At 39.0% G+C, this 18,446-nt stretch overlaps 1 protein-coding gene across 7 annotated transcripts in view; it reads left to right on the top strand.

Annotated features, from left to right (window-relative positions):
• The window catches only part of rapgef2b (Rap guanine nucleotide exchange factor 2b), a 375,793-nt gene that overhangs the window by 216,300 nt on the left and 141,047 nt on the right, over positions 1-18,446 (top strand). The window contains exon 1 of one of the 7 annotated variants that reach the window (XM_073043001.1): positions 3,366-3,790. The exons of the other annotated variants lie outside the window; for them this stretch is intronic. Within the exon in view, the coding sequence (XP_072899102.1) occupies positions 3,731-3,790 (60 nt within the window). The 5' untranslated portion in view covers positions 3,366-3,730. Of the gene's footprint in view, positions 1-3,365; positions 3,791-18,446 lie in introns of those variants that run through there. 7 annotated transcript variants of the gene reach the window in all.

Below are 18,446 nucleotides of genomic sequence, written 5' to 3'. Positions count from 1 at the left end.
CCCTTGCCTGGCACGTGGCGCTGCTCAACCCCGCTCGTGGTTTGGACTTACAGGCCTTGGCAAAGTGGCCTTACTTCCCGCAGCTGGAACAGGTAGCTTCTCGGGCCGGGCAGTGTTTTCGGGGGTGCTTTTCGAGTCCGCAGAAGTAACACTCTGCGTACTTGCGACTGGCAGCAGCCGTGGTCGATACGCCGGTGGGTTGCGGGGACTTCACGGACTCGCGACTGGCAGCAGCCGAGGTCGATTCGCCGGCGGGTTGCGGGGTCTGCAGCGTCCACGGGGCCGGCGGGAGATCGCGCGCCTGGAGAGCGTCAGCATCGTGCAGAGCGGCCTCCAGCGTTGCGGCCAGCTTGATCGCTGAATGTAAGGTAAGATCGGCGTGTTCCAGCAGCCGCTGACGCACGTACACTGACCTGATCCCCGTAACGAAGGCATTTCTTACCAGCAGCTCTGCATGCTGTTCTGTCGTCAGTCCCCTGCAGTCGCAGGCCCGCACGAGTGTCTGTAGGGCCCAGACAAACTCAGCACTCGACTCTCCGGCCTGTTGCCGCCATGTCGCTAAGCACGTCTTGCGTAGACGGTGTTCACCGGTCGCAGGTATTGTCTTTTGAGGGCGTCCATTGTCCCTTGGTAGGTCGGCAGGTCCCTGATCAGGGAGTATACCCACGGACTGACCCTGGAGAGGAGAATTTTGTGCATGATTGCAAGCTCGGTCACATGAATCTCTTCCAGGTACGATTGGAAGCATGCAAGCCAGAGTTCAAAAGTGATGCTGGCTTCTGGAGATTGAGGGTCAATATCCAATCTGCTCTCCATGTTTTAAAATTGTTGCTAATAAAATTGATGCACCATCAATAACTCTCGGAGACTGGAGGTGAACGATAGGCTTTAATTAGCAGCAAACGAGACCACTACATCCTGGAGACTGAGGGAGGAGCAGTGCCTCCAATCGCCTTTATACAGGGGTCTGTGGGAGGAGCCACAGGAGCAGTCAGCAGAGGGGCGTGTCCAGACAGGTATACATAGTTTACCACATACATTCTTTCAGAAACATCTATATCCTGGAACGTTAAACTGGCAGTCATGCTTTTCTCTCAACCAGTGCCTATGATATTGTGGTTCTATGTTCTAATCCAGATTATAAACTCATTTGTTTTACCCACAATACTTTGTATTAAAGTAAATGCATTTCAGACAATCAAACCAACCACATTCATTATCCTGGCCCTGCCTGTTTTTGCCTGCAGATTTGCTTGATTTATTCCCTTACTTCTCTTCACTCACTCCACCTGCTGACCTAACTGCTTCATTTCTTCATCCTCTGCCACACTGGTTTGCACCCTCCCAAGTAACTCTAGCACTCCTCCCTTGAGGGTATTTGTTCCATGTAGTTTAGGTGCATGTGTTAATAAATAACTAACATAGCTTTTTCTGTTATGAAAACAGCATGTTGATTGCAAGAATTATTACTTAATTATGAATAGATGCTATCCTGAGCACAATACAATGAAGCCAGCATAAACACGTTATTCTGAGCTGTCACTTCTTTGTTCAGAAGGGATATTGTTAATCGACATTTGCAAGCAAATGGCAGGAAATGGGATTGCTAACAAATGCTGATGTGATTAATGCTGCCATTTAATGGGCTGTTCTAAAAATAAGTAAGATTCACTGCTGTTTATTGTTAGGAAAATACATTCAATAATCGTACATAGGCTAGTTTTGTTGGAATTAAAATTGGTGATTCATTGTACAGGATTTTATCCTGATACACTTGTGTTTCTTCCAAATTTTCTTTAGGTTTTATTTTATGTTAATAAGATTCTCAGTAAAGAAAAAGTTTTATGTGTTGTTAAAGAGAAAAGGGTTCTGTTGCCAAGTAGTTATTTGAATGCAGGGAAAATTGTTAAGATGAGGCATTAGTAATTTAAGATTTATGATAGGCTTGGCTAAAGCATGACACAATTCTTCATTGCCTAGTTAAATTAAAGGTAAGCGATACACATTGTACAGTGTCTCATTCAAAGTCCATTAGAATTGGTTATGCAGCTGAGAAACTGGAATGTTGATGTTTGTGACAAATGCAAATTCAGTTAGCAGCTGGCATTTCTGAAAACCAGAAGTTACTGAATGAGTGCATTTGGCTCTCTCATTTTCTGTCATCCTGGATACAATTAACCTTTTCACATTTGTTGGCTAAACAAATAAAGCTATATTTAAGAACTACTTCAGTTTTGCATAATGACTACCACCAGATTGAACAATAAAAAAAATCCCACTGCAATGCATTATCATGTGATGGGGTGCTTCCATAAACTCCTCCAAATTTCATTTCAGTAGCTTTACAATGTATATTTGGACACGTGTTTAGCTTATGAAGCAAGCAGACATCTGCTTATCAGACAGCTACTGGATGGATATTTGGTTTGTGCTTTGAGTGTTGGTATAGTTCTATGTAAAAAGATTGTTCTAGCAATTGTTGGTTTTGTCAGCAAATTCAAGATGATCCTCAGGTGATATCATTCTGTATCTGTAAAGTTATAAAGCTGCTTTGTATTTAGTGTGTCTAGTGGTACATTTCATTTTGAAGCAGAGCATGCAATCAATGGACGGGCTCCTCAAGGGACCTACAATGTTAGCTGACAGAAAACAGGCTCTTGATTATTACTTTATCCTGATTTACCCTTCTGTTAGTTCCACCTTTGCATACGTAACTGTTGTGTAGCTAAAGGGCGGGGGTAGGGGGGAGACGGGCCTCTGAAACAACGCTGTCTGATTATTCTGACACAAAATTCAGTTTGAGATGCATAGGGAACACTGTGTTTCGATTTTTGACTGTAGAGATTATATGCAAAGCTGCAGCATTCAGTCTTTTCAAAAAGCATGGTGTACATTTCCTAAGGGATCTATAGAATGCTTTGTGTGAAAAATTTCTTCTGCCCTTCTGAATATTTTGAAAGGAACCTTTTTTTGCTGTCCAGGAAATGGCTTTTATTCTCCGTTGCTATGCCAACTGCTTGCAGCCATGGCCCTCTAAAGTAAGCATGATAATGCAATTACAAAATATTCCATTTTGACATTAACTTTGTCAGTATATTTTGCTTGTGACACGTTACTGTGACAAAATGACTGGTGGTATAGTATATTTGTCTTGTGTGTGAGAAATAGACCTGTTAAACGTCAGTCACTGTCGTGGTGTGAAGATTAATTGTTGAAAGTTGGTTAGCTCAGCTGAGCAGGAACCAGCAGCGACCACTCTATCAGCTTTGTTAGCAGACAGGGAGGTGGTCCTATTCATATGCACAGCCCTAATTCTTTAGTTGCGAATGAAACGGGAGTATTAACAATGCCTTGCAGAATGCTGTAGGCTGGTTTCTAGTCCTCAGCTAATCTACTACTGCATTAAGCTCTTTTGAGGGAGTCTCTGCGGTCAGCCATTTTAGTTTTCTCACAGCCAACGGATCTGCTCTTGTGAAGAAAGCTAGATGTCTACTTTTACATTGTCTATTTTTTCTTTAATATTTGAGGCATACCTAGTTGTTTTTAGCCTTTTAAATATGAGGAAAAAAAAGGATCTGTTTCACTGATTTTCGCTTTAATGGCAAATCAAATTCTGTTGGTTGGTAATGATAGCCAGCTGCAGCATTTACATGGTGTGATGGGTGAATTGATGAGCTGAAATGAATCAGTCCATGATGTTTAAATTCAATTCAGCACACATTTCTGCATTATGAAACCATTATCAATTGCAACTAATCATCCAATCATGGGACAGCAAGATAAAAACGCAGTGAGTATTTTACAGCTGCTTACTGTTGTAATTAAAATTATTGTATATTTATATTTATGCATTTAAAATAGTTATATTGATTATTTTGGTGTTGAATCTTTTGTGATGGTGTTCAGTATGATGGAAAGCCTAATGGCAAGAGTGTTACTTCAGCTAATTGTCATTTAATGATTACTTTGCTGTGCTGTTTTTGAGTTAATTTATTTGTGTGGTGTTGGTGTGGATTGAGTTCAGTTGAGATCTGTTTTTATTATTTCTGTAGCTGTGAACTCATACACCTAATTTTAAGACACAGTATTTGTAGACTGAATGTCTAAGTTGTGTTACAGATGTATTTTGATCAGTGAAGGCAGAAAGGGACTGTTCATTGCAGTTTAAAACGGAGACAGTTATTTTGGGAATATTCTGGCACAGATTAGTGGTCTTTGGTGTTTAAAGGCTGTTAATATTTGTGTAACTTGTGCATGACACACAAAAATCTAACTTCTATTTGAGAAGATGCAAATGATGTCTTCCAAAGCATCCATTTTGGAAAGATACATTTTGTTTTTTTTTTAAAAGTGATTTTCAAGTTGAAGTTGCCTCTTCTAAATGCCCCAGATGGCCATCCATACCCAACTTCAAATGTAATAAGGAACAGACAGCAAATTAAGCAAAAACAAGTACACTTACAGTTGATGAGCAATCCAAATGATAATGCCATGTTGAGCTTTACGTTCTATTAGTTTGCTGCCAAGTTTTTGATTTCTGCATTGCTTATATATGGAATATACTGTATGTATTTTCATGGTTATCTTTGGCAAGATGATGTTTTTCTATATTTTTAGAAATAATTTGCATTTGGAGAAGAAACTCTCCACTATGGTTGACAAAACGTGGTTATATTTTATATTATCTCTCTGTCTCAAGTGCTTAAGCTGATATTACAATGCTGTGGAGGTGTGGTTTTCGTAACAAGTGATTTTAATGTAGTTGCAGAATTATGGACAAAATTGACTTAGTAAAAATGGAACTTAGTGTTTACTTAGGGACGTTCTTTGTCCTTGTAGCAATGAATTTTTAGAATTTTTATAGGACCATGAATATAAAATTGAAACTTGGTCAATTATATCAAACCTAGATATTCTGGTTAGCTAGAAATATCACTTTTCACAATTGGATTATTGAGAAGATAAAAAAATTCTCATGCACATTGTATTTAAGTAATTTTGTGAATTATTTTACACAGTTTTAAGAAAGTCAAGGTGTAAAATTGTAACTGGAACTGAAAGAGATTCAAATGAGAGGTGCAGATGTCATTTATAATATTTAAAATACAAGAAATGCGGATTTGCCCCAAAAGTAAACATGCAGGAAATGAAAGTGAAGACTGTTTCAAACTTCTAAGAATTATTACTGATTTCTAATGAATATACACTCAAAATTTTATGCTTTTCTGCACATCACTGGAAAAGGCTTTGTGTTATATTTAGTTGATTCCCAAACGCAGACAAGTATCAAGTTTTCACTCCATTATTTCCAGATTCTCACCTAGCAGTTCTAGTTATTTCTTAAATTTTGTGTGCCCTGTAGAAAAATATTAAAATTTATATAGTTTATGTTCTTTCACCTATAAATGCATGTGCTGTAGAATTTGTAGTCAAATTCCCCCTTGCTTGCCAACTCTCCAGCGAGTAAAGTTTAACCCATTCAACTTTTCCCTATAACTCCAGCCCTGGCAACATCCTTGTAAATTTCTATCTTTGTTTCCTTGTATTCTTGCTACCTTATTGATATCTTTCCTGTATTTGGGACCAGAACTGCATGTATTACTCCACATTGGCATCATTAGCATCTTGTACAGTTTCAATATGGCACACTAACTCCTGTAACTCAGTACATTGACTTATGAAGGCCAATGTGCCAAAAACTGCTCTCTTGTATGACCCTATCTATTTATGATGCCACTTTCAAGGAATTATGGATCTGTATTCTCAGATTCCTCTGTTATACCACACTCCTCAGTCCCCTTTCATTTACTGTACAAGTCATAACCCTGGCCTGTCCTCCCAAAGTGCAGCACCGCACACTTGTCTGCATTAAATTTCATCTTCCTTTTTTAGCTAATTTTTCCAGCTGGTCCAAATCCTGTTGCAAGCATTGATAGCTTTCCTCACTGTCCACTTTGCCCCCAATCTTGATGTCATCTGCAAATTTCCTAATACAGTTTACCACATTGTCATCCAGATCGTTGATACAGATGACTTAAAAAAAACAACAAACCCAGCACATATCCCAGTGGCACACACTAGTCATAGGGATCCAGTCAGAGAGGTAATCATATATACCACTGTCTGTCTGGCTTCTCCTGTGAAAACAATGTCAAATCCAATTTACTACCTCACCCTGAATGCCAAGTGACTGAACCTTTTAACCAGCCTCTCATTAAAGGCCTTGCTAAAGTCCATGTGGACAACATCCACTGTCTTTGCTTCAAAGTTCCTGGTAACATCCTTTAAAAACTCCTTAAGGTTGATTGGAAATGAATTACCACACTTAAAGTCATGTTGACGATCCCTAATCAGCCCATGTCTATCCAAATACTTAGATACCTGGTCAATTAGACTATCTTCCAATGTATGATAATGTAACGCTAATAATAATAAGCAATGTGTTCCCTCTAATTTGTGTCAACAATCTTGTGCTGTGCAATTTTTTGCCCAGTGACAACACGTGCGCACTGAATTTGCTTGCTAAATGGCATTTTTAAAAAGTCAAGTTTCCAAATATCATTCCACTTCTTTCCATTAGCCAATTCTCCAGCAACTTTTGCATTGCGATAATACATGCAAGTTACACCAGTTTCTGTATTCTACATAAATATTTCTCGTAGCTGCACATTCCTGACCTTATGAGCTTTTGGTGTAGCAGTTTCCACTGTTTCATTAAGCCATTCAACTTTAAATGAACTAGCAATTCTTCTGCGCTTCACACCATTTGCTTCTTTGGAATTCAACATAGTGAATCAATAATTTCAATAAAAACAGTATAAATAAGGCAGTTCTAAAGTTTGCAGACATAGCATCGCAAACTCCACCTTATCAACATCATCCACATCAGAAACCAGAAAAGGAAATGTGATTGTGTACGATTGTGAAATATACCTAACATGCCGACGAGTTCGAAGGTGACATCCTTTTTTGTGCAGTTTAAATTCCTTTGTGCGCTAGTAGCAAAAGATGTGCGCGCACACACACATACACAAGTGCACACGCATACACACGCACGCACATCTTAGAGGGAACATTGATAATGAGGACTTGGTTTAGCTATGGAGGAGAATGAACTAATGGAATCTTTTTAAAAATAAATCTGCTGCACTGGAGCTCGAGCTAGTCAAATACCTGTAAGCAAAATGTTCCTGATGGGTCTAGGTATATGAATACAAGTTGCTGGTGGTGTTCCTTGTGGATTAATGACAGGATCTTTACTGTTAGTATTTTTATTAATAATTTACTTTTCGATGTTGGAACAATGGGTTATGGATGTCACCAAAGTATATCTAATATTGGGACTATAGTCAGTTCACGTGGCTAATATGTACTTTAAAATATTTTGTATAGATTTGGTACCCAGATAGGTTCAAAATCATTATGCCAGAGTTGATGCTTCAAGCAGAAGACCCTTTGTCGGAAATGGGAAAGAGAAAATAAGTTTTAAGTTGCAAAATGGGGTTAACAGGTAGTTCCCGGAAATGGTGGATCTTCAGAACATGATAAGTCTTGAAGTGCACAGTTCTTTCAAGCAAAAACGACACCTATTTATAGTGCAAGTGAACAATGATATCCATGCATATGAAGTCAATAATGAATGCAAGTTTTGAAGATCACCTCAGGAGTATTTGTCTGCCATTCATACCATTCCTGAACTTTTTCATTGAGCCATGAGGTAGGATAATGCCTCTCTTATAGAGTCTGATATTCCTCAGAAGTGGTCTTCAGCTTTATTGATGAAAATTTCAATTTTATTGCTATTCTTGCTATAAGAACTGTTATACCTAGTTGAATGAAAGAAGGGTTTCTAATTATTGTCTAATGGCTTAGTTATCCTAAAAATCTTCAACTAATTTCATTAGAATAACTTTCAAAATTACATCATTATTGAAATAATTAATACTTTTTCAAAAAAAATCAAAAATTCTTTCCCTCTGTTCACTTTCGTTGTGTTCAGTTTTGTAAGACATCAGAGAACTCTGGTAGCTGGTTGAAACTAATGTTGATGTTTTTAAAAAAACCTTGACCTTTAAGGGCAACTCTGAGGTCACCAACTAATGGTATCCCTTCACACCCACTCTGTTGTCTCCATGATCTAATTGTGTTCCTTAAGCTAAATAAAGAGTTTGTTAAGGTCAAGAGATAATCTGGGAACTACAGAAAAAAGCAGCATTAGTGTTTGAAAATTTAGCAATGTAGTCTTGGAACAATTTGCACAAGGCTGGTTGTAAGTGAAATGGCTGTTGATGTCTGTTGAATTTGTTTGGGAAATTTCTGGTCCAGAAAGAGCTGTGTAGCCAAACAGAGGTAGGCAAAACAGCAGCTTCAATCATATTCAATAAAATGCAGTAAGAGAGATTTTAGGAACAAGAGAAAATCAGTAGGTGCTGGAAATCTGAGCATCACACACAAAATGCTGGAGGAACTCAGCAGGCCAGGCAGCATCTAGGAAAAGAGTGTATTCGACATTTTGGGCCAAACCCTTCGGCAGGACTAGCCAGCCTGTTAACACAGAGCAGCTGCTGCCAATCACTAGCCAGCCAGATTGCAGCATGAGCTCCATAGATCTGTACTGTGGAAACATATCACATGATCTTGTCCACCCAACACAGGCCTTCTCAGACAGCCCCTCCACACCACCCTGTACTGTGGGTGATTCATTCTTGTTGGAGTGCCAGCAGAAATTGGGAGTCACTCCAAGTTCCCAGCACAGCCGCAGCCAGTAAATGATTTCTCTATATATTGCTACAATGAGTTACTTATGTAATTGATTTACTTATTTTTTATTATTTTTATTTTATTTACTTTTTTTCTCTTCTATATTATGTTTTGCATTGAACTGCTGCTGCTAAGTTAACAAAATTTCACGGCACATGCTGGTGATAATAAACCTGATTCTGACCCCCTTATAGTTCTGATTTCATGAACATTCTTGTCCCTGGGATTTTATGCTTTTTAATACATAGAATTTGGGCTTTATGAATATGTTTGTTGCAATGTATCTTTATTTGCTTCCAGTATCATGGCATATAAGCAAAATTTATTGTATTAATTCATTGTCATCAAGATACTCGTTTAAAGAACTCATGGATCATTTTGAATTGCCATATAACATCCAGTGGAAATGACCTTATAATGATATTCAGAAATATTCTGGTGTAAATCAAAGGGCATAATTGTATTTGCTCTAGGGTGAAAGAAATTAATTTAAATTAAATATCGAGGGTTTTACTGTTGTGGAATAATAGTAATATTGTTACATTTTATAAAATAATTTCATGACATGTTACATGAACTACTATTGAGAATTTACGGAAGTACTTATAAAGGTTTTGTTCATAACAGTGCTCAGACATGTTTTATGTCACTGTATTGATTATTTTATATTTAGGCTTACATTTAAGTGATTTTTGTCCTTTTAATGGTACCTTACATTCTGATAGTGTATAGAAGAGTAGAACAATGGAAGAATTCGGTGATCAATCAAAGTCTGTAGAGGCAAAAGGAGTATGTCGCCATTTCTGGTCGCAACCCACATCTTTCCTGATGCAGAGTCTTGATTTAAAATGCTTTCAGAAAAGGTTCTTGACCCACTGGAGTCTTCCTACATTTTGCTTTTTGTTCTAGATTTCAGCAGCCTCTTCTGGTTTTAGCAAATGTAGCCTGACCATCCTTGAATATAGCATGCAGGTGACAGTTGGTAAGGTTAATGTTATTTATTATTGCTTTGTTCATTTGTAAATTGAGAAAAATGATTCAAACAATCAACAGGAGATGATTGCTGGAGGAAGTTAGGAGCATAATATCAATTGTAGGGCCTTAGAATTTATTGAGGATTAGAGAGCTATTAGCATCCAAATGCAAGGATCTTTGAATTTAACAGCAGATTGATAAGGTGGTAAAGAAGGCATGTGGGATACTTGACTTCATTAGCTGGATATAGAAGCAGGGAGTAGAGATAGCCCAAGAAATTAGAGACCAGTGAGTCTTACTTCAGTAGTTGGTAAGTTGATGGAAAAGATCCTGAGAGACAGGATTTATGAATATTTGGAGAGGCATAATATGATTAGGAATAGTCAGCATGGCTTTGTCAAAGGCAGGGCCTGACGAAGGGTCTGGGCCCGAAACGTCAACAGTGCTTCTCCTTATAGATGCTGCCTGGCCTGCTTTGTTCCACCAGCATTTTGTGTGTGTTGTTTTGATTTCCAGCATTTGCAGATTTCCTCGTGCCTTATGAGCCTGATTGAATTTTTTGAGGATGTGACTAAGCACATTGATGAAGGTAGAGCAGTAGATGTAGTATATATGGATTTCAGCAATGCATTTGATAAGGTACCCCATGCCAAGGTTTATTGAGAGAGTAAGGAAGCATGGGATCCAAGGGGACATTGCTTTGTGGATCCAGAATTGGCTTGCACACAGAAGGCAAAGAGTGGTTGTAGACGGATCATATTCTGCACGGAGGTCGGTGACCAGTGGCGTGCCTCAGGGATCCGTTCTGGGACCCCTACTCTTCGTGATTTTTATAAATGACCCAGATGAGAGAAGTGGAGTTCAACCCAGATAACTATGAGGTGGTTCATTTTGGTAGGTCAAATATGATGGCAGAATATAATAACGGTAAGATTCTTGGCAGTGTGGAGGATCAGAGGGATCTTGGGTCATTTAGTCAGCTCACATTATTCTTTTTAGGGACTGGTATAATTGTTGCCTGTAGGAACTTCCGCCCATAGCAGTGAGAGGTTAAAAATGTCCTTGAATACTCCCACTAGTTGGTTGGCACATGTTTTCAGAGCCTTACCAGGAACTCCATCTGGACCTTCTGCCTTATAAGGATTCACTCTCTTTAAGGACAGCCTAACTAAAGAGCACAATTTCAGTGTAAGAATTTAGAGGCTATCTGAGAAGGATTTTTTCAACAAGAGAGTGGTTAGAATCTGGAAAACTACATGAGTCGAGGCAGGTGCTCCAATAGCATTTAAGAATTATTTAGAGGTATATTTAAATCACCAATCCAAATAAAAGGCTGTCATGCCAGATGCTGGTAAACAGAATTAGAATAGATAAATATTCAATGTGGGGAAGTGCCTCTGTCTATCCTGTATGACTATAAATCAAAAGGAAATTCATATGAAACTTTAACTAAAATGATCAAAATCTGGAACTCATTACCACTGGCTTTGGTTAATCTCTTCACATTTCAGTCCTAAATATTTCGAGATTTGGTCCCTTTGTTCTCCCATATCGACTATGGAAATGCCCACCAATATCTGGTTTCTCCAACCCCAATCAGAATTATGTACATTTCAAATTAGATCCCTTTTTATTGTAGTAAACTGTGGTGGATAAAGGCTTGTTCAACGGTGTCTTTTCTCATTTGATAGTCCTGCCTTCCAGGAATGCTGGATATTTGTCATACTCCCTATAAGGAAAGTATACCGTTTTTTAAATAAGGAAGCAAAGCCTGCATATGATACACATGCATGATCTCCCTAAGCCTTTATATTAATGCGGTAAGATGACTTTGCTGCTGTACTCAAAACCTGTTCCATTTAAAGCCTTTACACCTCTATTATTGCTTGCAGTGACTGTTATTGTTGGGGCAGCATGGTAGTGTAGTGGTTAGTGCCTAACATTACCAGTGACTTGGGTTCAATTCCTGCTATTGTTGGTAAGGAGTTTGTACATTCTCCCCATGACCATGTGGATTTCCTCCAAGTGCTCTTGGTGTCCTCCTACAGTTCAAATACCTACAGTTTGGTGGGTTGATTGGTCATTGTAAATTGTCCCATGATTCAGCTAGGATTAAATCTGGGAATTGCCAACCATCGTGACTCAAAGGGTTGGAAGGTTCTATTCTGCTCTGTATCTCAAATAAATAAATACATACGTGCTTCCTCTCCTTCAGCATCCTCTTCAAAACACTCAATTTTACCCAGTTTTGACTTTGTGACATATAGAAATAATATATGGTCCCTGCATCCAAATATGTCATGAATATTGGAGTATAAGTACTGGTCCCACTGTTACCCTATGTGTCTCTGCCCACTACTCTAAGGAAGTCCGATTTATTCCAGCTCTTTCTCTTGCCAAGTTTCAGTCCATGCTAGCAACACACAATGCTGGAGTACAGTCAGTGTTTCAGGCCGAGTCCCTTCAGCAGGGCCTGCTGAGTTCCTCCAGCATTTTGTGTGTGTTGCTTGGATTTACAACATCTGCAGATTTTCTCTTGTTTCAGTCCACGCAATTTCAGTTCATGCTATGTTATTCCATTCTGCTTTAATTTTGCACTTACGAGACTTTATCAAAGGCCTTCTGAAAATCCAGGTACACCATATCCCTCATTTATTTTGCATTCTGTTTGTTATCTTAGCATTTTTGAAATACCTCCTGAATTGCTTTTTGCTGAATCCTATCTGGAGTGGTCTGAAGCTTTAGTCATGGGACTCTGCTGCCTGATGGCTTGTAGTCTGGAACTTGCTACCTGAGTCCTGGTTGCAAAAGTTCAGTATAATTGATTTTCTGCAGTCTTTTTAGATGAGTACTGGTGTGGAATATATAGACAGTAATTTGGAAGATCCAGCCAATGAAACCACAGTTGTGTATTGTTAATGCAGCTCATCCAGAAATTGAATAGAGTTCCATCCTATGACCTACTGTATTAGATCATGGAAAGGAGGTGAATCATTCTGTAGAATATGTACTCTGTTCACCACAGTATCTATGTGGGTGACACACACAAAGTGCTGGAGGAACTCAGGAGGTCAGGCAGCATTAATAGAAATGAATAAACAGTTGATGTTTCAGGCTGAGAGCCTTCATCAGGACTGGAAAGGAAGGGGGAAGATGCCAGAATAAAAAAAGTGGGGGGGAAGGGAAGGAGGATAGTTAGAAGGTGATAGCTGAAGCCAGGTGGGTGGGGGAGAGGGATGAAGTAAGAAGCTGGGAGGTGATAGGTGAAAAAGGTAAACGGCTAGAGAAGAAGGACCATGGGAGAAAGGGAATGAGGAGGGGCACAGGGGTGGGGGGCGTTGTGATAAGCTGATGAGGAGAAAAGGTAAGGGGGACAGAGTGAGGATTTGGAGAAGAGGGAAGGGGAGGGAGAAATTACTGGAAGTTGGAAAAAATTGATGTTTGCGACATTTGGTTGGAGGCTACTTAGATGGAATATACGAGGTTGTGCTCCGCAAACTGACAGTGGCATCATTGTGGCAGAAGATGCCATGGACTGACATATTGGAATGGGGATTGGATTTCAAATAGTTGGCCACCTCCCAATGGTGCCCCTCCTCGTTCATTTTCTCCTGTGGATCCCTGCTGTTCTGTCAGATTCCTCCTTCTCCAGCTCTTTACCTTTTCCTTTGACTTGGACTTGAAGAGTGGAAACTTAACTGGCATCTTGTAGAAACCAGTATATTTTCCTTTTCAACCAAAAATGAACTACTGCAGAAATGTAAACACAAAATGCTGGAAATTCTCAGTAGGTTGGGCAAGGTCATTGGAGAGAGAAATAGAGTTGATGTTTCAGGCCAGTGACCTTTCTGATTTAAAAAAAAATGTTACTTTGATTTTCTGCCTACAGTTTTCTTTTAATCTATCCTTAGTTTATATCACATACAATAAGCTTTGATTTGGATTAGTATGGAAACAAGTGATCTTAACCATCTCCCTTCCTGTGTTGTCACCAGTGACAAAGCATGCCCTTTATTCACAGATCATGTTTGGGGAAGGAGTAAGAGATCACGCTTATATACATGACAATGTTTTCTGTAACAACTAAGCGAAAATGTGCAAATGCTGGAAGTCCAAGCAACACACACAAAATTCTGGGGGATCTCAGCAGGCCAGGCAAAATAGTTATATAAGAACATAATAAGTGAAAACGGAGGAGCCATATCACCTCTAGACCTTATAATCATTACAAAGCTTGATTCCCATAATGCCTAAAGATCTGTTGTTCTTGTCAGTGAGTATACACAATGGCTAGGCATCCACAACCATCTATGTAGAAAATTCTAAATAGTTTCAACTCTCGTGAATATTAATTCCTACTCATCTCAGTCCCAAATGATTAATTGTTTTCTATCTGAAACAGGATTAGTAATATGTTAAATGGCCCCTCAAGCCTGCTTGTGTCATTTAATGATGTAACTTTTGATTTGATTGTAATACCAATCTGCAGTTTTTCTGCCTGCAGTAAATTTTCATCCCCCTGATCATCAAGTATCCATCAATCTCTGAACTTCCACTAACTTTTGAGGAGGAGAATTCCAAAGACATTCAATCATCTGTATTAACTTAATAAACATTTTATTGGATGACCTGAGAAGATTTCGGTATGCCTTTATAAGTGAAATTTCCACAACTAAAGATCTTTATATAATAATCAACAGGATCCTAAGACCAGCTGGTTTATATATTTTGAAGTGTTGCATTGAGCACTGACTTCCAACATACTCCATCCAGCGATACAATATAATTTCTCAGAAAAGCCAAAAGAAAGTCCTATTAATTGGTTAAGGCCAAAATCCAAAATTTTCTGGAATTCTGACTTGGTGTGATTAAGAAGAATTCCATCAAATTCCAGATATACAAAATGAAATCAGTTTTGACAGAAAATTATAACTTTTAGTGTTTGCAACAAATCTGCAGTTAAGCACTGAAATTAGCAACTTTGTCCAAACCATGCCAAAACAAAATCAGTTAGACTTATAAGCACTGATCTTTGGTTGTATGAGTATTGGATGTGTGAGTGTGGGACTCGGGCTTGTATCCTGCGGCAAGCAACTCACCTTCTGATTTTTTAAAGACTGAATGCTATCTAAATGGAACAATCAATAGGTTTCAATAGGTACATTTAATGTCAGAAAAATATATACAATATACATCCTGAAATTCTTTTTCTTTGCAAACATCTACAAAAACAGAGTATTGCCCTAAAGAATGAATGACAGTTAAATGTTAGAACCCCAAAGCCCCCAACTCCCCCTCATAAACACATAAACAGCAACAAAGCAAATACCCCACCCCTCCCCTACCAGCAATAAAATATTAGCACCCCCACTGAGCAACAAACATGCAGCAAAGCATCAATAAAGGCACAGACTACTCATTCACCCAGTAATTTGACATAGCACAGGCTCTCTCTCTTCCTAATAAGAGAAAAAGAAGTGTCCCTGTTTCAAAGCGGGGGGGGGGGGGGGGAGACGTAATAAAGCAACTCTCCGATTTATGATGTTAAAAGTGTAAAAGTGTTGTGTAGCTTTTTCCGAGCTCTGTGCCCAAAGAACTCGGATCTCTGGGCACACAGCCAGCAGCCAGCTCGCTGCTTACAGTCTTCCTTCTCCCACGACGTATCAGGCGACAGCACCAACTTTGAATCCGCTCGCCTCCAGAGTCATGAAAATCCGGCACCCTGAAGGCGCACTCGGCTTCCAGGCCACAACCTTGGCATATCGGAAAGCAGCTGCATCCCATTTCCACAAAGAACCAAAGCCAGCATGTAACTCCAGGTCAGGGGCTTCAAGTGAACCTTGAAAGGGAGAAAAAGAAATATCAACGATAGAAGTAGAGCTGTTTCCGAAGATGCAAGCAGAGGAGTTGCCGTTCGATGCTGTCACCCTCCTAAGCTCCACCTTCACCTTCACAAACCAGGAATAATGGAATAATCAGCATTTATCTGCTGAGTGTAGCTCCAACAACACTCAATTCTTGTACCATTTGGTGCAAATGGGGTAATTTGCCCCGAGTACTTTAACTTCCACCAAGACCATCACCAACAGCGAGATTCATGATTCAAGTTTATTTATCATGTACATTGAAGCACAATGAAAAGTGTTGATGCGTTAACAACCAACACACCTGTGGGTGTGCTGGGGCAACCCTCAAGAGTGGCCACGCATTCTGGTGCCAACACAGCATTGCCACAATTCTCGGCAGAACACAACAAGCAATAAAATGATAGGGGGACATGGATTTAAGACAGTTGCATAAAGCAATAAAGGGAAATCAAAAATGTTCTGCTCAGTAAATGGTGGAGGTCAAGAAGGTGCTTGACAGAGGGATGGAGGATGGATGAGTACTTGAAGAGCCGTTGACCATGTATTTCATTTCAGCACATATTGTTACTCAGTTAAATGGTAGTTTTGACTTTTTTTTAATACCTTTTTAACTATTTCTATGAAACCAGTTCATTGGGGTAGCCACTTAATTGGCCAAAATGTACTGGTCCCAATGTGTCCTAATTAACTGGATCCACTTTATTGGAATCTAGTATCTAAACCGGGAAAACAGTCCCACAGACCTGTCAAACGACAGCACAGTATTGTTGTAATGTGCAAGATCATATCTTGTAGACAGCATACCTGACTATTCCTTCATAATCTTATAATGGAATATCACACTGACGTTCCCTACTAGGTCCCAGCCTAGGACATTGCTATTGGATTTCACTACACCATTGAGTACATTATACATGGAGTGTACCTACAAGAAAGCACCATCCATCATCAAAGACCCCTATGATCCAGACCATGCCCTTTTCTCGCTATTACCACATTGGGCAGCAGGTACAAAGGCCTTGGGTCCCAGGAGGTACAGGAATAGTTGTTACCCTATATACATCAGGCTCTGAAAACAGCATGGATGCCTTCAACCTTGAACTAATTTTACGAGATACAGCCTCACTTTCAAGGACTCTTTACAGTTCATGTTCTCAGTATTTTTTTTGCACAGTTGTCTTTTTCTCATTGGTTGCTCATCAGTCTTTATTGTTTTCATTAAATTCTATTGTATTTTACTGTAAATGCCTGCAAGAAAATGAATCTCAAGATTGTATATGGTACCCATATAAGTACTTCAATAATAAAATTAATTTGAACTTTGAACTTGGAATTTCTTGGAGTATTATTCAAGCCAGGTATCTTCAGTTGCTTTATGACAAGGTTAAAGATAGGTCTGTTTATTGGTGATTATCAGTGCTTAATTCCATTTGTGCCGCCTCAACATTTGACCTGGAAGACATTTAGCTATGGGCACAATAAGTGCAAGTTAATCTTATACCAAACTGTACTAGATAATAACTATTTCTAACAAATGAGAGTCTTGCTTTCTCCCCTTTAACGGCATTACTTGTGCTGAGTCCTGCCGAGGCCTTCGCTCTCAATATCCTGGATTTCATAATTGACCAGAAACTCAACTGGATAGCCACATAACCATTCAGGCTAGAAGTACAAGTTAGATGATGGGCTTTTATCCAAGGCTGTTCTATCATGTACAAGATACAAATTAGTTATGTGATATTATATTGAATGAGCTCCAACAACTTTTAAGGATCTTAACATCATCCAGGTCAATGCAAGCAACTTGATTGACACCCAAAATGTTAATTCCCTCTATTGCTGCAGTGTGTACGATTAACTATGTGCACTGCAGTTACTCACCTTGGCTACTCTCACAGTACCTACCAAACTTGAAACACCTCCCAACCAGAAGGATAATAGCTTCATGTGCAACTTTCTTTCTGTATGCACATCATACTGATTTGGAAGTATCGTGGATTCTGATTAATTGGAAAGACAGTGGATTCAAGAGTTGTTCCAAATAAGCGGCTGTTCCAATTAAAGAAGAAAAGCTAATCCAGAAAATAGCAGGGATTCCCTTTATTTATTTGGGACACTATGCCACTTAATTGGGACAGGAATCTGTTTCCAAATAGTTTCTAACTGGTGTCAGTTGCACACAGTTGTGTGACTCTTAGATACTACACTGTTCTTAGAGGAAACAGTTTCTAAGTAGCATCATTTGGATGAGTTTGTGCTAAACATGTAGTTATTTTGTCACTGATAGTTGATGAGAAGTAAGCAATACGACAATTCATAATTGTTTTGCTCACTGTGGTTTCAAGCATAGAGGCTTGGTGATGCCATAAATGGCCATGAGTGAAAATGGAGTGATTTCACTTTTTTGAACAAGTTAGGAAGTACGGAGAATTTGAAGGCTTCGACAATCATCTTGAATATTACAATGAAAATGAAGATTTAGAGGATGCAATCATCGAAAGAATTGTATGAAAGCAGTAGTATTTGCGTTGGTTTTGTTCATTTATAGTCAAACTAAAAAACTGGATCAATTCCTCCATCGATAACTATCAGGAACTAAACTATACAGTTTTATATTTTACGGTACTAGTTTTGGTAGTGTTCTAAATTGTTCTGTATTTTATTTAAATGCATAATATGTTACTCAGTTAAATGGTTTTTTGTCTTTTTTATACATTTTAACTTTTCCAATGAAACTTTAGCTAATTGGGGCAGCAGCTTAATTGGGCCAAAATATCCTGGTCCCAGTGGATCCCGATGTGTCCTCATGAACCAGAAGCCACTGTAGATTGCTATTCCTTCCAC

This window comes from Hemitrygon akajei, chromosome 4 (assembly GCF_048418815.1).
Source record: "Hemitrygon akajei chromosome 4, sHemAka1.3, whole genome shotgun sequence".
Taxonomy (NCBI): Eukaryota; Metazoa; Chordata; class Chondrichthyes; order Myliobatiformes; family Dasyatidae; genus Hemitrygon; species Hemitrygon akajei.
Note: the sequence above shows the minus strand (reverse complement) of the source record. Positions and strands in the feature narration are given on the sequence as shown.